This window comes from Neoarius graeffei, chromosome 6 (assembly GCF_027579695.1).
Source record: "Neoarius graeffei isolate fNeoGra1 chromosome 6, fNeoGra1.pri, whole genome shotgun sequence".
Taxonomy (NCBI): Eukaryota; Metazoa; Chordata; class Actinopteri; order Siluriformes; family Ariidae; genus Neoarius; species Neoarius graeffei.
The window spans coordinates 79,008,650-79,031,567 of record NC_083574.1 but is presented as its reverse complement, the minus strand read 5'-3'; the positions used below and the strand labels follow the sequence as shown (position 1 = coordinate 79,031,567).

At 41.4% G+C, this 22,918-nt stretch overlaps 1 protein-coding gene across 2 annotated transcripts in view; it reads left to right on the top strand.

Moving 5' to 3' along the window:
* The window catches only part of golim4a (golgi integral membrane protein 4a), a 99,566-nt gene that overhangs the window by 53,845 nt on the left and 22,803 nt on the right, over positions 1–22,918 (top strand). For both annotated transcript variants that reach the window (XM_060924060.1, XM_060924062.1), the window contains exons 3-8: positions 5,391–5,440; positions 5,582–5,635; positions 10,017–10,167; positions 12,206–12,288; positions 12,714–12,797; positions 16,162–16,287. In XM_060924060.1, the coding sequence (XP_060780043.1) occupies positions 5,391–5,440; positions 5,582–5,635; positions 10,017–10,167; positions 12,206–12,288; positions 12,714–12,797; positions 16,162–16,287 (548 nt within the window). The remainder of the gene's footprint in view (positions 1–5,390; positions 5,441–5,581; positions 5,636–10,016; positions 10,168–12,205; positions 12,289–12,713; positions 12,798–16,161; positions 16,288–22,918) is intronic.

Below are 22,918 nucleotides of genomic sequence, written 5' to 3'. Positions count from 1 at the left end.
GACCATTGTTACCCTCCCCAGGAGTGGTCGACCAACAAAGATCACTCCAAGAGCAAGGCGTGTAATAGTCAGCGAGGTCACAAAGGACCCCAGGGCAACTTCTCAGCAACTGAAGGCCTCTTTCACTTTGGCTAATGTTCATGAGTCCACCATCAGGAGAACACTGAACAACAATGGTGTGCATGGCAGGGTTGCAAGGAGAAAGCCCCTACTCTTCAAAAAGAACATTGCTGCTTGTCTGCAGTTTGCTAAAGATCATGTGGACAAGCCAGAAGGCTATTGGAAAAATGTTTTGTGGACGGATGAGACCAAAATAGAACTTTTTGGTTTAAATGAGAAGCATTATGTTTGAAGAAAGGAAAACACTGCGTTCCAGCATAAGAACGTTATCCCATCTGTGAAACATGGTGGTGGTAGGATCATGGTTTGGGCCTGTTTTGCTGCATCTGGGCCAGGACGGCTTGCCATCATTGATGGAACAATGAATTCTGAATTATACCAGCGAATTCTAAAGGAAAATGTCAGGACATCTGTCCATGAACTGAATCTCAAGAGAAGGTGGGTCATGCAGTGAGACAATGACCCTAAGCACACAAGTCGTTCTACCAAAGAATGGTTAAATAAGAATAAAGTTAATGTTTTGGAATGGCCAAGTCAAAGTCCTGACCTTAATCCAATCGAAATGTTGTGGAAGGACCTGAAGTGAGCAGTTCATGTGAGGAAACCCACCAACATCCCAGAGTTGAAGCTGTTCTGTATGGAGGAATGGGCTAAAACTCCTCCAAGCCGGTGTTCAGGACTGATCAACAGTTACCAGAAATGTTTAGTTGAAGTTATTGCTGCACAAGGGGGTCACACCAGATACTGAAAGCAAATGTTCACATACTTTTGCCACTCACAGATATGTAAAATTGGCTCATTTTCCTCAATAAATAAATGACCAAGTATAATATTTTTGTCTCATTTGTTTAACTGGGTTCTCTTTATCTACTTTTAGGACTTGTGTGAAAATCTGATGATGTTTTAGGTCATATTTATGCAGAAATATAGAAAATTCTAAAGGGTTCACAAACTTTCAAGCACCACTGTGTGTATATATAAAGAAAAAAAAGCAGTGGACCCAAGACAGAACCTTGTGGAACACCAAACTTTACCTCAGTATGTCTAGAAAAATCACCATTTACATCAACATACTGATAGCGATCAGTTAAATAAGACCTGAGCCAGGAGAGGGCCGTTCCCATAACTCCCACAACATTTTCTAGTCTATCCAGAAGAATGGAATGATCAATGGTATCAAATGCTGCACTAAGGTCAAGCAACACAACCAGCGGGACACAGCCATGATCAGTCGCCAACAGTAGGTCGTTTACTACTTTAACCAAAGCTGTCTCTGTGCTATGATGAGGTCTAAATCCTGACTGATGGATGTTATTCCTATGTAAATATGAGCATAACTGCTGTGCCACAGCTTTTTCAAGGATCTTGGAGATAAAGGGGAGGTTTGATATTGGCCGATAATTGGACAGCTGACAGGGATCAAGGTCAGTTTTTTTAATCAGGGGTTTGATAACTGCTAGTTTAAAGGATTTAGGTACATAGCCAATCGTAAGAGAATAATTTATTATTTTCAGAAGCGGTTCAATTACTTCAGGTATTATCTGTTTGAATAGACATGTAGGTAAGGGATCTAGTACACAAGTTGAGGCTTTTGATGCCAAGATTAATGAAAGTAATTCAGTTCCTGTAAGAGGAGTAAAACATTCTAATTGATGATCTGATACAGTTATATTGTTAACTAGAGGGTCACTTGCATTGACCTTAAATTAGTAGTTTGAATTTTTTGTTGGATATTCTCAATTTTGTCATTAAAAAAATTCATGAAGTCATTGCTTCTACATACTACAGGTGTGCATGTGTCTATAGTGGACTTATTCCTGGTTAATTTCGCTACAGTATTAAATATATATTATTTAAAAATTATATATTCTTCATGCATATTTACAAGAGAAACACATACCAGTGGACATCAAAAAAGTGGAAAAGAGACACGTCGGAGATGTAGAACTTCTGTGCTAGCGAGTGACTGTGGCAGTTTGTAAACTAACATGGCTGCCCGGTTTGGTTCGTTAAAAGCGGAAGATTTTGAGAGAATTTTGGCTGCCAGATCGCTCTGTTGTGTGTAGCTGTCGATGTTGATTTTAAAAGTAACTAAGTAAATTACACAGGGAAAATAATAATATTCGGCTTGACTGCGCTAACATTGGCCTGCGCTAACACTACACCAGCTAGAAGCTAACTGGGCTGCTGCACTAACAGCACCGAATCGCGGGTAAGCTTGTGGTGGTCTTCGCTAACGCTACTGCTACGCCACTTGGAAGGTAACTAGACTGCTGCACTAACAGCACCGAGTCGCAGGTAAGCTAGCGTCGGCCTTCGCTAATCCTACTGCTACACCGGCTGGAAGGTGACTGGACTGCTGCACTACCAGCACCAAGTTGCGGGTAAGCTAGCGTCGGCCTTCACTAACCCTACAGCTACGCCGGCTGGAAGGTAACTGGACTGTCACACCAACAGCACCCAGTCGCGGGTAAGCTAGCGTTGGTCTTTGAGAATGCTGATATGAAGAGAGTGCATGTATAATAATAATATTGGCTGGCTTTTTTTTCATGGTCTATCAGATATATTTCATTCAGCTACTCATCTTCGACTCGTTCAGTATCATGCTAGCTGAATGGAATATATCTGATAGACCACTCAAAGCCAGCCAACATTATTTAAATAATAGCCACAACTTGGTTTTAGTTATTATTCACTGATATTCACCTCACCTTTGGTGAATAATTGTTAAATATAACTTACTGCATCATGCTACAACATGGCTGAATTCTCATATCTGATTGGTCAGAAGGTAGTCTGCATTATTTTTGTGCAACAACGCAGCTTGGAAAGTAGTTCCGGCTCAAAAGCAAACGGTCAGTTTATGTTTATGCGCTTGTTATAATACGGTATTGATTTGGCTGTAAGAACTTGAAACATGATATAAGATGGAATATTAAAAAAACATTGTGTTTAACAAACTGTTCCATCATTGACATGGCTTTTTTTGTTAGTTGACGTTTTATTTAACATCGATGGAACATTTAATGTCGTTCAGTATCCCGTTAAATATTGTAATTGTTGTGGTGTAAGTGGAATAACACACTCCAGACCCTGTGGTTATACGAATATAATCAGCTTCAGGTTGGTAACGCTATTGTGGGTTATTTTCATATAACGGTGCAGTCTGGAGTGGATTATTCCTTCCTAATGCCATAGTGCGCTTGAGTTCTTGAATCAGAAAGTGCATTCGTTTTCGAAAACAGCAGCTCTGACAGTTGTTGCAGCTGTAACACAAGTTCATATTAATGCATTCGTTCTCTCTTATGTGATCATACTTACAGTAATGTTAGACACATCACATAATCGAAGCCTAATAAACCAATAAAGAAATTCTTGTTTACCAAAAGAAATATAATTGTTGTTGAGGTTTTTTAATTAGTAGATGTTCATGGAAGGAGTCTGTCTCGACTGTCCCAACACGGGAACATCTTCAGGACAGAGAAGTTCGTCAGTAACGTGACAAGCTGTGAGGTTTCTTTTGTCTTCTTACTTCACCTCAAGTGAGAGGAAAAAGTTACAGAAAGTTTAGGCACAAGTTCTGATTGAAGAATTCAGGAGTTTAATATTCCACGCTACAGTAAAAGGAAAATGGCGATCTTGTACAGAACCTGGCAGCAAGTCAGATAAAGATTAGTCCTTGTTTAATGTCTCATCTCATCTCATTATCTCTAGCCGCTTTATCCTGTTCTACAGGGTCGCAGGCAAGCTGGAGCCTATCCCAGCTGACTACGGGCGAAAGGCGGGGTACACCCTGGACAAGTCGCCAGGTCATCACAGGGCTGACACATAGACACAGACAACCATTCACACTCACATTCACACCTACGCTCAATTTAGAGTCACCAGTTAACCTAACCTGCATGTCTTTGGACTGTGGGGGAAACCGGAGCACCCGGAGGAAACCCACGCGGACACGGGGAGAACATGCAAACTCCACACAGAAAGGCCCTCGCCGGCCACGGGGCTCGAACCCGGACCTTCTTGCTGTGAGGCGACAGCGCTAACCACTACACCACCGTGCCGCCCCTTGTTTAATGTATTATTATTTTTATCATTAAATTATGTATTTATTAGAAGCTGTACTGCCTTTTCAGATTTTTCAAGTGTAGGTCATAAAAAGAATTTTCCCCGACACCCAGTAATTTTTGTTTAGTGGACCGAAAGCTACTGAATTCGAATCACAGACTTCCGATTTTATTAGGTTTTTTAAAATAGAACAATTAATGAATTTCAGGCCACATGGCCAAAAATTCTCCGCTATTTTTTCCTGCTTCACCATGACTCAATTCAAGATACTAATGTCATGCATCATGTAGTGGGCTTTCCCCGTTCACGCAAGGCATTGTGGAATACAAATTTGAAACAGGAGAGAAAAATGGATGGAGAACGTGAGTGTGCGAATGAAACGTGGAAGACCTGACTACAGTAACGGAAAGCGAGAAGAAAAGATGTTATGTTGCGAAGGAAAGGAAACGCAGGACCAAACTAATAAATATCGGCGGTCAGCGAGCACCTCGGTGTGATCAGCTGTTCGTTTAGTGACAGAATGATGGAACTGTCAGTGCACGGTCAAGGTAAACCTGCGCATGCACACATGGACTTCCTCTGTCTGCTTGACTGCGCGAAGCGAGAGATTTCATGCACATTATTTGCTTGGGAATCCCCTCAAATTAAATAACTTCCCAGCCACAGAATGGCCTGATATTTTGTGAGATATTACAGAAATAAACGTGCATCACAATGACCACATTTCAGAGGGAACTAAAATTTCACCAATTTTATGAAATCGAAAGGCCGTCTACTTTTTTTTTTAAAGATATTTTTTGGGCTTTTTTTCACCTTCATTGGATAGGACAGTGCAGAGACAGGACAGGAAATGAGCGGGAGAGAGAGACGGGGAGGGATCGGGAAATGACCTCGGGTCAGAATCGAACCCGGGTCCCCGGACCCATGGCACGGTGCCCCAGCCACCTGAGCCACGACGCCCCCGGCCATCTACTTTTTAAGCATTGTTACTTTTATGTAAAGCGTAATCACAGCAAAGCAGTATTTCTCATTCTTGTTTTATTTACTGACTTGAAAATATTTTTAACGTATTGAAAGCTAATGACAGAAATTCAGAATTAGTTAATATTGTTTCAACATATTTCTCTGTAACCTTAAAATGTTTTTTAAAGGTCTTGGTCAGCCGGTGTGACAATCTGCCCTTTTTCTTTGTTTAATTTCAGATTATCTAGTTTATAAACTGGAGGCGCAGCAGTCACTGAATAAGGAGAAGGTGAGGTATTGTGCAGTATGAGAGTCTCTGTATGCTTCTTCTTTTTCATTCTCAAAGGATGTGTACACTGGCATGCATGGCTTTGCCACGTTCTTTTCAATTGAGTGTTCTTAGCATGTTATTGGTGTTGTTCCTCCACAGCAAGATGCTAGCAGCAGGTTTAACTCTCTACACACACAGCACCAGATGCTGAAGGTCAGTAGTCTGTCTGTCTGTCTGTCTGTCTGTCTGTCTGACTGAATGATGGTGTTTGTGGCCCATCTCAAAGCAGAAGCACTGCTACCACCTTGAAGTTGATTATGTCCTATAACGGCTTATCCCCACATGTTTTATTTCTCTTATATTGCAACAATTTGCCAATAATAATTTTATATTTATTCAAGAACAACATGGCATACTTTTTTAATGTGTTTATGGTTACATTTAATGTTCATAAAACAAATTAGTTCCTGATATTGCTTACATTTATAGCAGCTACAGTAAGACAGAAAAATGCAGCGTCTTTTGTAACAGAGAAATTGGAGAGCCCTCCATCCATTCCAGGACACTTACAGTGTCTTGCAAAAGTATTCATCCCCCTCGATGTTTGTCCTGTTTTGTCGCATTACAAGCTGGAATTAAAATGGATGTTTGGGGGTTAGCACCATTTGATTTACACAATATGCCTACAACTTTAAAGTTGAAAATTGTTGTTTTATTGTGACACAAACAATAATGAACATGAAAAGACAGAAATCTGGAGTGTGCATACAGTGTAGGTACTGTATTAACCCCCCAAAAGTCAATACTTTGTAGAGCCACTTTTTGTTGCAATTACAGCTGCAAGTCTCTTAAGGTATGTCTCTATTAGCTTAGCACATCTAGCCACTGGGATTTTTGCCCATTCCTCAAGGCAAAACTGCTCCAACTCCTTCAAGTTAGATGGGTTGCGTTGGTGTACAGCAATCTTCAAGTTATGCCACAGATTCTCAATTGGATTGAGGTCTGGACTTTGACTAGGTCATTCCAAGACATTTAAATGTTTTCCATTAAACCACTCCAGTGTAGCTTTAGCAGTATGTTTAGGGTCATTGTCCTGCTAGAACATGAGCCTTCATCCCAGTCTCAAACCTCTGGCCGATTCAAACAGGTTTTCCTCCAGAATTGCCCTGTATTTAATGCCATCCATCTTTCCTTCAGTCTTGACCAGCTTTCCTGTCCCTGCAGATGAATAATATCCCCACAGCATGATGCTGCCACCACCATGCTTCACTGTAGGAATGGTGTTCTCATGGTGTTGAGTTTGCGCCACACATGGCATTTCCCATGATGGCCAAAAGATCAATTTTAGTCTCATTTGATCAGAGAATATTCTTCCATGTGTTTGGGGAGTCTGCCACATGCTGTTGGGCAAACTCCAAATGTATTTTCTTAAGCATTGACTTTTTTCTGGCCACTCTTCCATAAAGCCCCACTCTGTGGAGTGTACGGCTTAAAGTGGTCCTATGGACAGATATTCCCGTCTCCGCTTTGGATCTTTGCAGCTCCTTCAGTATTCTCTTTGGTGTCTTTGTTGCATCTCTGATTAATGCCCTTGTTCTGATAAACTGTCCTACACATCAATGCGTCCTACAAAGCCCCACTGCACATGCGCAGAGCACAAAACGTCATTTCTTGGCATTTGAACAGATTTTTGTCCTACATCAGCTGTGCTATAAACGGTGCAGATTAACGGCGTGCATTCAATCTTTACTACTTAATCTAACATAATGCTGATTTCTGACCATTGCGTGAGTCTTGCAATACATCTGAAATATCTCCCCTTCACGATCTTCCACCAAAGCGCTTCAACTTCTGACCTATCTGATCAGCTGTTGTAGTTGCTCTACACCCTGCTCGTCCTTCAAAGCCCCACTGCGCACGTGCACAACACAACAAGTTTTGTAAGATTTGGTGCAAATCCGTAAACCTGTTCAAAACAAATAGTTGGCCATCTTGAAGTGTTTCAGTAAAATGAAATCATTCAAAATGAGTTGTGGAAGTTTGTTTCCTGTGTGCTGTTGTGTCACCAGACAAGGAGAACGGTTGGATGAATAGGAGAAAGGTAAAACTCAGTTATTTAACTCGAGTGGAGGTGGAGAAAATGAGTTTAATTCCAGGAATGGTGGACTGACACTTTAAGTGGAATGTTATGCTTCTCTGGGTTGGATGTGTTAAATGAAAGTAAGCTTTAAAAAAGTTATTGACTGAATGAAAACCGTATTGATGCTCCAATATGTTGTAATGCCATTTTATGTCTTGCAATAAAAATAACATAACATTTAATTACATTACATTGTGTAAGTGAGACATTAATTGTTCAAGTTGCTGATACTTACAAACTATAAGTAAGGTGTAGATTCTGCAAGCAAACCTTACAATCAGGAATTAGGTACCCATTACACAACTGAAAGTAAGAGAAACCCATTTAACACCAGTAAACACAACTTTGCTCCAAGTAACCTTTACTAGCTGGTATGAAGTATACATTACTAGTTGGTTTTAAGCAACCTCAACATTCAAGTTACAAGTAAGGATAACAAATATTTTCAGTGGAGATGATGAGATTACTTTTAAACGTAAAGATACCTTGAAAGAGAACGAGTTATATTACTTCATTTATTTGAGGCAACGAGTTTCCACCTTTTTTTCAAGTAAGCTTAACTTATTCTTTTTTACAGTGAGTGTAGTATATTCTGGTGGGGTCATTTGAATTGTCAAAACTTCCTACATTCATATGTTAATGTAAAGGCATATTCTGATGGTCATTGAGTTGTCAGAAAGTCCTGCATTCATATATTAAAGTAAAAGAATATTCTGACGAGGTCGTTTAAACTGTCAGAACGTTCTACGTACACTCCTATTTTAATGTAGAAGCACATCAGAACACCCTACATTCATATATTGTAAAAACATATTCCGATGGTCATTTGAATAGTCAGAACGTCCTACTTGCTGTAGAAGCATATTCTGACGTGGTCATATGAGTTGTCAGAACGTCCTGCAGCGTCATTTGAATTGTAAGAACGTCCTACACTCATATTTTAATGTAGAAGCATATTCTGAAGGGGTCTTTTGAATTGTCAGAACATCCTACATTCATTTATTAATGTAGAAGCATATTCTGATGGGGTCATAGGAGTTGTGAAAACGTCCTGCGGCGTCATTTGAATTGTAATAACGTCCTACACTCATTTTAATAGAGCAAATGGTACTTGTGAATAGTGACAAAACCTATTAATTCTACATATTCTGACAGGGTCAATTGAAGAGTCAGAGCATCCTAGATTCATATGAATGTAAAAGCCTATTCTGACGGAGTCGTTTGAATTGTCAGGACGTCCTACATTCATATATGAATGTAAAAGCATATTCTGACGGAGTCGTTTGAATTGTCAGAACGTCCTACATTCATATGAATTCTGACAGGGTTGGTGGACGTTGTATCAATGTAGAAGCATGTTCTTTGCAGAGGGAAAAACCGCGAACTATGACTAAAAGTTAAAGTTGAATCACACTGTAGGATTTCCTGCAATGTAGGACTACTCGACAGACATGTCTGACATCCCCTCCTACCGTAGGACGCTTCGTGGATGTAGGACCGTTTATCAGAACACCCTCCTTGCCCGGTCTGTGAGTTTTGGTGGGCGGCCTTCTCCTGTCAGGTTTGTAGTGGTGCCATATTCCTTCCATTTTACTATAATGGATTTAATGGTGCTCCCTGGGATATTCAAAGTTTGGGATATTTTTTTTATAACCCAACCCTGATCTATACTTCTTCGTAACTTTGTCTCTGACCTGTTTGGAGTGCTCCTTGGTTTTCATGTTGTTTGCTTAGTAGTGTTGCAGAGTCACAGTCCTTCCAGAACAGGTTGATTTATACAGACATCATGTGACAGATCATGTGACACTTTGCACATAGGTGGATCTTAATCAACTAATTATGTGACTTATGAAGTGAATTGGTTGGACCAGCTCTTATTTAGGGGTTTCATAGGACAGGGGGTGAATACCTATGCACACTCCAGATTTGTTTTTTCATCTTAATTATTGTTTGTGTCACAATAAAACAACAATGTGCACCTTTAAAGTGGTAGGCATGTTGTGTAAATCAAATGGTGTTAATCCTCCAAAAATCTATTTTAATTCCAGCCTGTAATGCAGCAAAATGGGACAAACACCGGGGGGGGGGATACTTTTGCAAGACACTGTAGTTACAGCTTTACCTCTGACTGTTACAAAACACTGTCACTGGAGTCTTTTTCCAGAAGCGCTAGATTTTTCTGTCCTCACAGAAAATGTCACCATATCAACACATTTTTAAAGTCTGTTTATGTGGGGCATCCACTATACAAGTTCCTAGGTGAGTTGTTACTATTGAAACATATTAGAACCAGCGAATCGGTATCCACCTGCGATTTGGTTTGCTGTCAGAGCTACTGTTCTAGACAAGTAATCAACACTTTCTGACATCACAATCCAGAATTCGACAATATCCAAATCAAAATATCCACAACTATGTCTTTGTGTGTGCGCGCGTGTGTCCTTGTGCTTGCAGAATCAGCATGAGGAGCTGAAGAAACAGTTCTATGTGCTGCAGGAGCAGCATCATGCTCAGGGTCAGGACCACAGTAAGGTTCTGGATGAACACCAGCAGAGATATGAGCAATTACAGCAAGCTAAAGAAATTGAGGTCTCCAAACTCAAAGGTATTACTTTCATCATGCTGCTCTCACTCCATCGCTCCCCTTCTCTCTACAGAGCAGCGTTTGTACTCTCAGTTCCATGTGATTTAGTACTCATTAAGCCAGGGATCCCCAAACTCCTTGGACAGATGACCCTCAATGGAGATTATACATTTTCTGTGACCCCCAAACCTCATGGAAGTAGATGGACAGGGATATTTGTCCATTTTTATTGCTCAAGTCCGATTCTAGTACAGCAATTCAGATGGCAAAAGAGCATGTGCATTTTTAATTCAAAGGTGGTATGTTTGACTGTGGCTTCTTGTAACGTTTCAAAATAAGCTCACACAAAATGGCTTTTCATATTTAGAACGCTATTCATCGTATTAATTTGTAAAACAAAAGAGGAGATCCTAAATTTTGCTCATGACCCCATTTGTAAATCAGATGACCCCACATTTAGGAGCCCAAGCATTAGGCACTATTTGTTCCGGAGCTGCCAGCTACTGGGATGCATGATGTGTTCCACTTCTGTTGACACCCTTGTTAACTTCCTGTCTCTACTTTGCCTTGACAGGCTATTCATTACTTAATCAGCTTGAGTTAAGGTCATTAGATGAGGGAGATCACATTAAACTTCATGAGCACCCTTTACCCAAAATGCATTACTGCACTCTGATAAATTGTCTTGTCGGTGATACCAGTGTTGTAGTCGAGTCACTCAACCTCGAGTCCGAGTCCAGTCTCGAGTCCCCAGTGTTCAAGTCATTAAAAAAAATTTCGACTCGAGTCCACTATTGATCCGAGTCGAGTCCGAGAACAAGACTCCAACCGCACCATTTGACGGTGGCTGTTTCAGCGCCATTAACATTAGTTTGTTCCTGAACATGACGTATGAACAGGTGAATGTGCATTCTCTTTTTCAGGGAGTGCAAAGTATTCTGTCAGAGATGGTTGGGATACGGATACAAGTGCAGAAGGGGTGTTTATTAATACAAGTGAAGACAGGTAAACAATCCAGAACGGCAGGCAAAATCGTAAAACAGTGAAACAGGCAATAGGTCGAGCGAGGCACAAAAAGGCTATTGCAGAATCAAAGATGAGAAACAGGAACTCGGGGATCAGGAAACCAAACAAGGAAATAAGGCTCAGTAATGTGTCAGCAACGCAACTCAATACTTCGCAAAGTAAGTGTGTTTTCACAGTTTTTATATAGGTGCGCTGATTGCGCCTTAATCCTGTGCAGGTGTGAGTCGTTTACGGCGCGTGTGCTGTCTGGAGTGAGCCCGAGAGTTTATCTGATACGCGTGTCAAGGTGCGCAGGTGTGACACTCTTGCACGAAATTAGTACAAATATTAATGGCAATAGGGCGGCACGGTGGTGTAGTGGTTAGTGCTGTCGCCTCACAGCAAGAAGGTTCTGGGTTCGAGCCCCGGGGCCGGCGAGGGCCTTTCTGTGTGGAGTTTGCATGTTCTCCCCGTGTCCGCGTGGGTTTCCTCCGGGTGCTCCGGTTTCCCCCACAGTCCAAAGACATGCAGGTTAGGTTAACTGGTGACTCTAAATTGACCGTAGGTGTGAGTGTGAATGGTTGTCTGTGTCTATGTGTCAGCCCTGTGATGACCTGGCGACTTGTCCAGGGTGTACCCCGCCTTTCGCCCGTAGTCAGCTGGGATAGGCTCCAGCTTGCCTGCGACCCTGTAGAAGGATAAAGCGGCTAGAGATAATGAGATGAGATGAGATTAATGGCAATAAATATCTTATGCCAAATTATTATGGCATGTTACAAAAAATAAAGAAAAAATCTGAGTCCTCGTCTCCATTTTACGAGTCCGAACGCAGTTAATGCACAAGTCCGAGTCATCAGTGCTCAAGTCTGAGTTGAGTCACGAGTCCTTAAAATTAGGGCACGAGTCGGACTCGAGTACTACAAGCCTGGACGATACACACAGTTTTTATGCAGGTCTGTCTACTGCTGTATGTATCTATAATGGGAAGTCAATGAAAGTGTTTTAAGAAGTGTATTGGGTGGTTTTGATACGAGTTGAAATGTGTGTTCGGTAGAAAGTGTTTATAACCTGCGGGAGGAGAACAGGCAGCTGAGGAAGGCTCATCAGGAGATCCATGTGCAACTTCAGGATACAAGGGTAAGGCAGCCAGCTTACTGCTTCTTGGGGTAAATAATTTAATTTTAAGTACAAACATGTTTTAACTGCTTATTAAAACGTATAACGCGATTCAAATACAAATGCAGGCACTGGCATTAAATTTACTATTTATATTTGAATTAGGAAAAAAAATTAACCATAAGCATTAACTATAAAAGTAAACTTTTTTCAGTTTACTTGTTTTTTTTTTAAAATGTGTTATTCTCAGACTCACTGAATGTTCTCCACGTTACACCAATTTTAATGTCTAATTCCATTCCATTTACTGACAAATTGTCATCACTGCATGTTCTCAGTGTTCCTTTGTGTTGCACAGATATTGTCTTGTCTAACTGTGCTGAATGAAATCAAGTGTTATGCGAAATGGCTTGAGGCTGGTTGACTTGTGCTGATCCTCTCTTTAGCAACAGCACAAGGACTTAAAAGCAGCCCACGATCAGCTTGCATTGACCCTGGAGGACCACAAGAGTGCACTAGCAGCGGCTCAGGTGTGTGTGTGTGTGTGTGTGTGTGTGTGTGTGTGTGTGTGTGTGTGTGTGCGCATGTGTCTCCCGACTGGAACAAGACACCGTGGTGCTCTTCAAAAGGACGCTGCTATTAATCCTGCTAATGAAATACCCTGGCCCTTTTAAAAGCACAGCTTAACTGCTTTTAACTCCTTTTTCTTTGTCACTGGTGTTTTTTTCTTCTTCAGTTCATGATAGAGTTATTGACCTGTGTGGGATACAGTATCAATTTTGACAATGGCAATAATAATAGTAATAATAATAATAATAATAATAATAAAAACAACTAATCAATAACAGTAATAATCCCAACAACAGTAAGTTGCAGGAGTTGCATTAAATTGGGGATGGTTGTCACCCACCGTCTCTCCAACAACGCCATTTGGTTTGTGTTTCCCTGTCTTCTGCTTCTGAACATAACCAGCAGTGAACGCGTGAAAGCTTGAAAAGTTTATGGTTGGCTGTCGATCAAACAAGGGGATCAGGCAGGAAACAGGATGTCATGTTAGGATAAAGCACCCCAGCACTACTTCTAGTTGCTGTGGAGATGGGTAGCATGTATTTCTGTTTCAGGGAATGATTCTTCTGGACTGTCTGTGGCTCCACCCCCAGCTGTTCAGCCAATTCCAAAATAACCTTTTACGACAATTTTTTTTCTTCTATGCATATTCATTGTCTTATCATGCCAGTAACCCGCCATCACCATCACCTCATCGATAACAATAGTTCATTCTTATCATTTTGATTTTGTGTTAAAGTTTCTCAGTAATGCTACATACTGTACTGTACAGTGGTGCTTGAAAGTTTGTGAACCCTTTAGAATGTATGTTTCTGCATAAGTATGACCTAAAACATCAGATTTTCACACAAGTCCTAAAAGTAGATAAAGAGAACCCGGTTAAACAAATGAGACAAAAATATTATACTTGGTCATTTATTTATTTATTGAGGAAAATGATCCAATATTACATATCTGTGTGTGGCAAAAGTATGTGAACCTCTAGGATTAGCAGTTAATTTGAAGGTGAAATTAGTGTCAGGTGTTTTCAATCAATGGGATGACAATCAGGTGTGAGTGGGCACCCTGTTTTATTTAAAGAACAGGGATCTATCAAAGTCTGATCTTTACAACACGTTTGTGGAAGTGTATCATGGCACGAACAAAGGAGATTTCTGAGGACCTCAGGAAAAGCGTTGTGGATGCTCATCAGGCTGGAAAAGGCTACAAAACCATCTCTAAAGAGTTTGGACTCCACCCATCCACAGTCAGACAGATTGTGTACAAATGGAGGAAATTCAAGACCATTGTTACCCTCCCCAGGAGTGGTCGACCAACAAAGATCACTCCAAGAGCAAGGCGTGTAATAGTCGGCAAGGTCACAAAGGACCCCAGGGTAACTTCTAAGCAACTGAAGGCCTCTCTCACATTGGCTAATGTTAATGTTCATGAGTCCACCATCAGGAGAACACTGAACAACAATGGTGTGCATGGCAGGGTTGCAAGGAGAAAGCCACTGCTCTCCAAAAAGAACATTGCTGCTCGTCTGCAGTTTGCTAAAGATCACGTGGACAAGCCAGAAGGCTGTTGGAAAAATGTTTTGTGGACGGATGAGGTTTAAATGAGAAGCGTTATGTTTGGAGAAAGGCAAACACTGCATTCCAGCATAAGAACCTTATCCCATCTGTGAAACATGATGGTGGTAGTATCATGGTTTGGGCCTGTTTTGCTGCATCTGGGCCAGGACAGCTTGCTATCATTGATGGAACAATGAATTCTGAATTATACCAGCGAATTCTAAAGGAAAATGTCAGGACATCTGTCCTTGAACTGAATCTCAAGAGAAGGTGGGTCATGCAGCAAGACAACGACCCTAAGCACACAAGTCGTTCTACCAAAGAATGGTTAAAGAAGAATAAAGTTAACGTTTGGGAATGGCCAAGTCAAAGTCCTGACCTTAATTCAATCGAAATGTTGTGGAAGGACCCAAAGCAAGCAGTTCATGTGAGGAAACCCACCAACATCCCAGAGTTGAAGCTGTTCTGTATGGAGGAATGGGCTAAAATTCCTCCAAGCTGGTGTGCAGGACTGATCAACAGTTACCGGAAACGTTTAGTTGCAGTTATTGCTGCACAAGGGGGTCACACCAGATACTGAAAGCAAAGGTTCACATACTTTTTGACACTCAGAGATATGTAATATTGGATCATTTTTCTCAATAAATAAATGAGCAAGTATAATATTTGTGTCTCATTTGTTTAACTGGGTTCTCTTTATCTACTTTTAGGACTTGTGTGAAAATCTGATGATGTTTTAGGTTATATTTATGCAGAAATATAGCAAATTCTAAAGGGTTCACAAACTTTCAAGCACCACTGTACATATTGGGCCGTCTTCGATTTACACTGCTACAGATTGAAAAAGTATCATCTAAGAAGTCATTGTTGGTTGAATCATTTCATGTTATTTTTTTCTTCATAATCAGCCCTTCGAATTACTATCATTATGATGATGTACAAGTATAGTTAACAATAATGAATGAACCCTTTATTGTCACTAGTCACAAGTGCCAGCAAAATTGACCATCAACCCGTCCGTACATATACACATACATACAATTGAAGGGGGAGTAGACAGCACTGGCCTCGGCCAAGGCCGTTGCTGGAACAACAACTCCCCCTGAAGATCACTGCAGTGAGACGCTCTTGCATTCCTTCCCCCACTTCCCGGGGTCACCGCTTTTTACCCCCAGTGTGACAAGCGGGTGCGCGACCAGCGCCGTCATGGCTGCAGGAACCGGCTGCTTGCTTGCGCTGGGTTACCTCTACCTCCTTACCCCCTCCCCTGATCGCCCCCACCCTCACCCCTCAAGTCCCGAGTTTTCATGTTATAAAGTGTACTGTGTTATTTTGTGCTTATGTGCTGAGGTGTTTTTTTTTAGTGTTCCCACACTGTACTCCCCACAGGAGCATAGTGTGGGGGTTGCTTTTTTCTCCTCCCCTCCCCTTATGTTACTCCTGTATTTTTTCTTTTCATCCCTGTCTTCCTGTCCTGTCTACTCCCCCATCAATTGTATGCATGTGTATATGTACGGACGGGTTGATGGTCAGTTTCGCTGGCACTTGTGACTAGTGACAATAAAGGGTTCATTCATTATTGTTAACTATACTTGTATATCATCATTATGTACTTTATAGGCTCCATAATTGTAACTAGTCCAGCACACAAACATATTTTTTTGTACTGTAGTTGTATTGTGTACTTGACTCCAAAGAGCATAGGAGTGTATAAGTGAGGAACATAGCTGGAGGGGGGTTGGTGTTTAATGTAGCTCTTTGCGGTTTGTAGGTCCAGGTGGATGAGTATAAGCAACTGAAGGAGACTCTGAATAAAATGCCGAGTTTGAAGCAGCCTGAAGAGCCTCATCTTGCTGCGGCTCGAAGTAGACAAGCAGAAGAGCACCGGAATACAGAGGTAACACGTTCACACACCAGAGTACATAAGGCCAGTCTTCAACAACCAGTAACAAGCACAAATCCACCAGGAAATGTCAAGAAAATCCCAAGGTTCTACAACAAACATAAGTAACTCAACACTCTCCAACAAAGGAAGAAAAAAAATCCCAACCCTCTCCAACAAAATATGTAAATGCAACATTCTGAAACAAATATAGATTAAAAGCTGACGTTATGCAACAAACACCAGCAAAATACTACTTTCTATATTCAGTGCTCTTAAACAAAAAGTTGGTATTACTTTTTTTTGTGTGTGTGTTTTTATTTTATCGACATTCACTGGATATGAGCAATCGTGTGTTCTGATTAGCTACTGTACTACTAGGATATATACCGTAGCTCATATACCGTGAATAGAGAAAAATAAAATGGCGGTGCGCATCAAGTCAGATATATCACTTTATCAAGTATTTAAAAGAAACACAAATGGCTAAATTTGTGCGCCCCCCCCCCCCCCCACACACACACACGTATCACCTGTTCTACATGTCAGCCCAGTTGGTGGCACCAGACTGCCAAAAAAAAAAAGAAGAAAAGAAAATGGTGGGCCTTTGTTACTGACCCAGGCGAGGACGAAATAAAAACTCGACTTGAAAACAAAACCCCAAAAAATACAAAAAAAGCAATAAAATATGGAATGAAAGTATTTTATGGTAAGAACATTTTTTCCCCCCAATAATTATTATTCTAGCATTTTTCACAAATCACAACTGTCGTTTCGTCGGATTCTAACCGGAAATGATTTTGTCGGATGTTTTTTATAAAGTTTTTTTTAATTGAATTTGCAAAAAAATAAATAAACATGCTGTGTCACCTCACAGCAAGAAGGTCCGGGTTCGAGCCCCGTGGCTGACGAGGGTCTTTCTATGCGGAGTTTGCATGTTCTCCCCGTGTCCGCGTGGGTTTCCTCTGGGTGCTCCGGTTTCCCCCACAGTCCAAAGACATGCAGGTTAGGTTAACTGTCTTGTCTCCTCTCATCTTCATCCACTTTATCCGGGGCCGGGTCGCGGAGGCAGCAGTCTCAGCATGGAAGCCCAAACTTCCCTTTCCCCAGACACCTCGGCCAGCTCCTCGGGAAGAACACCGAGGCGTTCCCAGGCCAGCCGAGAGACATAGTCTCTCCAGCGTGTCCTGGGTCTTCCCCGGGGCCTCCTCCCGGGGGGGACATGCCTGGAACACTTCCCCAGGGAGGCGTCCAGGAGGCATCCGAAAGAGATGCCCGAGCCACCTCAGCTGATTCCACTCAATATGGAGGAGCAGTGGCTCTACTCCGAGCTCCTCCCGAGTGACTGTGCTTCTCACCCTATCTCTAAGGGAGCGCCCAGCCACCCTGCGAAGAAAACTCTTTTCAGCCGCTTGTATCCGCGATCTTGTTCTTTCAGTCATTACCCAAAGCTCATGACCATAGGTGAGAGTCGGAACGTAGATCGACCAGTAAATTGAGAGCTTTGCCTTTTGGCTCAGCTCCTTCTTCACCACGACGGACCGGTAAAGCGACCGCATCACTGCGGAGGCTGCACCGATCCGCCTGTTGATCTCACGCTCTATCCTTCCCTCACTCGTGAACAAGATCCCGAGATACTTAAACTTCTCCACTTGAGGCAGGACTTCTCCACCAACCTGGAGAGGGCAAGCCACCCTTTTCCGTTCAAGAACCATGGCCTCGGACTTGGAGGTGCTGATTCTCATCCCAGCCGCTTCACACTCGACTGCAAACCGCCCCAGTGCATGCTGAAGGTCCTGGCTTGAAGAAGCCAACAGGACAACATCATCCGCAAAAAGCAGAGATGAAATCCTGTGGTTCCCAAACAGGATTCCTTCCGGCCCCTGGCTGCACCTAGAAATTCTGTCCATAAAAGTTATGAACAGAACCGGTGACAAAGGGCAGCCCTGCCGGAGTCCAACATGCACTGGGAACAGGTCTGACTTACTGCCAGCAATGCGAACCAGACTCCTGCTCCGTTTGTACAGGGACCGGACAGCCCTTAGCAAAGAGCCCCGAACCCCGTACTCCCGAAGCACCCCCCACAGAATACCACAAGGGACCATGGTCGAATGCCTTCTCCAGATCCACAAAGCACATGTGGACTGGTTGGGCAAACTCCCATGAACCCTCAAGCACCCTATGAAGGGTATAGAGCTGGTCCAGTGTTCCACGACCAGGACGAAAACCGCATTGTTCCTCTTGGATCTGAGGTTCGACTATTGGCCGAATTCTCCTCTCTAGTACCCTGGAGTAAACCTTCCCTGGGAGGCTGAGAAGTGGTTAACTGGTGACTCTAAATTGACCGTAGGTGTGAATGTGAGTGTGAATGGTTGTCTTTGTCTGTATGTCAGCCCTGTGATGACCTGGCGACTTGTCCAGGGTGTTCCCCGCCTTTCGCCCGTAGTCAGCTGGGATAGGCTCCAGCTTGCCTGCGACCCTGTAGAACAGGATAAAGTGGCTACAGATAATGAGATGAGATTGTCCATGGTTAACTTGCGATTAATCATCACACTTTTTTAATTTGTTCTAAATGTACCTTAAAGGTATATTTTTCAAGTTTTTGGGGAGTGGACAAATATGGTTGCTTTATGTAAATGTGTGTGGCTAGGTTCGGAAGAATAAGGATAAAGCAAAAATGATTTTTATGGGTATTTTATTCCCCCACTGCATTTAAAAAAAAATAAAGCAAAGTTAACTTTATAATTTGGAGGGTTTAGAACAATTCACTGTGAACAAAACAATACAAATACAATATTTTCCTCTAGTTCTGTCCTTAACTTCCAGACTCAAACTATGCAATAAAATCAACTAAACTAACTTGGTGATGTGGACTCTGGATAACAGTAGTGGCTATCTTTAAATAAAGAAAATAAAACTACAAAACCTGAATAAATACATTTAAGGCACACAGCTCATAAAGATGTTTTCCAGTAAAATGCAATAACTCACTGGTACATCATACAGTAACTCAGTATAATCATGAGCACAATTTGCATTTAAACACTTTTTTTACATAACTCTCAAATTTCTCAGAATGAAACAAAAACTCTCACTCCAGTGTGCAGCCTGTGCGCTTAGACAGACAGACAGACACACACACACACACACACACACACACACACACACACACACACACACACACACACACCTGGACTTTAACATGTCTTCTTTTCTCCCCTTTGGGCCATCAAAAGCAAATAAAAATACACACATTTTTTGTAAACAGTCAGAATGCAACAATATAAAGTGATTTTGGACACAAGTTTATCATGGCTTACACCGACCAACTACTCGATACAGCCCTCACTTGTGGTACGTCACTTCCTGATTTCCCAAAGTATTGGGGAGGGGGCACAGAACCCGCATGCATTAATCGCACGACAAAAAAAATTAGTGGCGTTAAAAGGAATTTGTGTTAATGCGTTATCACATTAACTTCAACAAGACCTACTATATGTAGCCAGACACACATTGTGTGTGTGTCTCACACACACACACACACACACACACACACGAGGGTAAGTCAAAAAGTTCTAAGACAGATGTTATAATTTTAAAAGGAATTCAAAAAGAAATACAAAGAAGGAATTCTCTGATGGAAACATTGCTTGCAGAAATGTTGAGACTTAAATGGAGGATATGTAGAGAAATAGCTTTATTTTCCTAAATAAAGATTTTTTAAAATTTGTCTTAAAACTTTTTGACTTGCCCATATGTGTGTGTGTGTGTGTGTGTGTGTGTGATATATATGAGTGATTCCACGCTTATGGGTACTGAAATGGGGACATGAACTTATTTTTAAAAATTTACCTAAAACCATTTCTTTTTTTTACCATCAGGTCACAAAACATGTAATCTTTAATGAATGATATGTTAAAAGATAACTTTAATTTTCTGAGATGTAATAAAAACATATTTATATGCCAAAGTCAGAACGTAACAGGTGTTGTGGATATATATATTCTCAATTTTAACAATGTAGAATTACTTTTTGAAACATAGGAAGGTGATGTTTTAGCAAATATAATTAATAAACATGTGTAGTAGAATAAACATACACATTCTTTCAATAAGATTAACATGGTATATAGCTAGATTGTAATTAATTTGTAACACGCGAGATGGACAATCGTAACAGAAGTAATGTAACAGACATCATTTTGGAACTCATAGGCTTGACTTTGGCATATAAATATGTTTTTATTACATCTCAGAAAATTAAAGTTATCTTTTAACATAGCATTCATTAAAGATTACATGTTTTGTGACCTGATGGTAAAAAAAGAAATGGTTTTAGGTGAATAAGTTCATGTCCCCATTTCAGTACCCATAAGCGTGGAATCACTCATATATATCCCATCCATCCATCCATCCATCCATCCATCCATCCATCCATCCATCCATCCATCCATCCATCCATCCACACACTGTGTATATATGTGCGTGTGTGTGTATAATGTATGTGTGTGTACAGTCCTTTAATGTGACCTATTACCTGTACAATTCAACTGAAAAACAAACAAATCTGTTGGGGGGGGGGGAATTTAAAAAACGTACAATAAGCTGGTTGCATAAGTGTGCACACCCCTTCACCAATGGACTAACATCACGTAGTTTCACTTTGCACCGGGGGACTAGACAAGGATGCCCACTCTCTCCTTCACTATTTACCATCTTCATTGAACCTTTAGCCGCCGCCATCCGACAGAACTCCCTCATCAAGGGAGTTCAAACTCCAAATTTACATCACAAAATTAGTCTCTATGCTGATGATATCTTACTTTTCTTACAAAATCCCCCAACATCTGTACACGAAACTATTGAACTGATCAACACATTCTCCAACATTTCTGAATATTCTATCAACTGGAACAAATCTGCAATCCTCCCATTACATTCCAACAGCTGGGATGTGTCGGCCCACTCATCACCTATTCCCCTATGCACCAATTATATCACATACCTGGGGATAAGGGTTTCCCCCAAGCTGTCAGACTTGTTTGGTCTAAATTTCACCCCCCTACTCAATTCAATAACTGATGACCTCCAGCGCTGGATGAACCTTCCACTATCCATCATGGGCAGGATATCAGTTATCAAAATGACAGTTTTACCCAAAGTTAACTATTTACTTTCAATGATTCCTATTCAGCCTACCCAATCCTGGTTTAAATCACTAGACTCTACAATCATTAAATTCTACTGGAAAAACAAGACACCAAGAATTAAACTGACCACACTTCAAAAACCTAAAATACTAGGTGGTCTAGAGGCGCCACACTTCTACCATTATGCACTGGCCAACCAGCTTCAATACATTTACAAATGGATACATCCCACCTCACTTGAATTCACCTGGTTAGACCTAGAACAAACCATTTGCAAGGATATTCAGATCTCAGACTTACCTTTCTGCAGCCAGTCAGTCAAAAAGCATCCATCTTTCAAAGCTCCAACCATAGCATCAAGTCTGACAGCCTGGTGGAAGTTTTATGACCTCACTAATTCACCTCTGACACTATCAAATCACACCCCTATCTGGAATAATCCTGATTTCACCATCAATAAAAAAACACTCAACTTTCTCACATGGATAGGCAAGGGTATCACTCATCTTCATCATATCATCCAAGACAATAGACTGGTCTCTTTTCCCTATTTGGTCCAGAAGCATGGCATTGAGGGTAAACACTTCTTACAGTATCTTCAAATTAAATCAACTATTCAAGCAAAATGGAATATTCAGATACCTAATTTAGACATCCCCCCACAAATCTTGGAACTGATTAACATACCCTCCCCTCAAAAAATCCTTTCCAAAATATACAAAATTATATCACAATCCGAAAAAACTTTAAGCCTTCCATACCACAATTGGGAATCAGACCTGTCCATTACTCCTGATGCCGGCTTCTGGACCCAAATCTGCAAAAATATCTATCTAATGACTAAAAACGCCAATCTTCAACTAATACAGTACAAGGTACTCCACAGATTTCACTACACTGCACAGAAACTGGCAAGAATGGGTTTTGGCTCCGACACGTGTTCCCACTGCATGCTAAACACCCCGGACACATACATCCACGCTGTCTGGCATTGCACCCCAATCCATAGGTTCTGGATAAAAGTCACAGACTCACTCACCTCTATCCTTGGCCATCACATCCCAGCAACTCCTTCCCTCTGCATACTAGGAGATACATCTTCAACCAACCTTAACACCACAGACAATAAATTTCTTCTAGTAGCACTAACTGTCGCCAAGAAAACAATCCTCATGAACTGGAACTCAAAGAACTCAATCCACATTACCCATTGGAAAAACCTGCTAGCAGATTATATATCATTGGACAATCATACCTCTCCCAACTTAGTCCACACTCAGAATACACACTCCCCTTGGTCATCTTACCTTCTTGGTATTGCACAGCGCGCCTTATCCTCTTTTAAATGCTCTACACATTAGGAAGCACACACCATTTGTCCACCTTCAATAAGAACAACATGATAGACTAGGGCAGGGGAGGAGTGCATGTGGGAAACCTCTGCAGGTGCTTCGCTGCACTCCTTGCCTCTTTTAATGCAAATACATCTTAGAGGA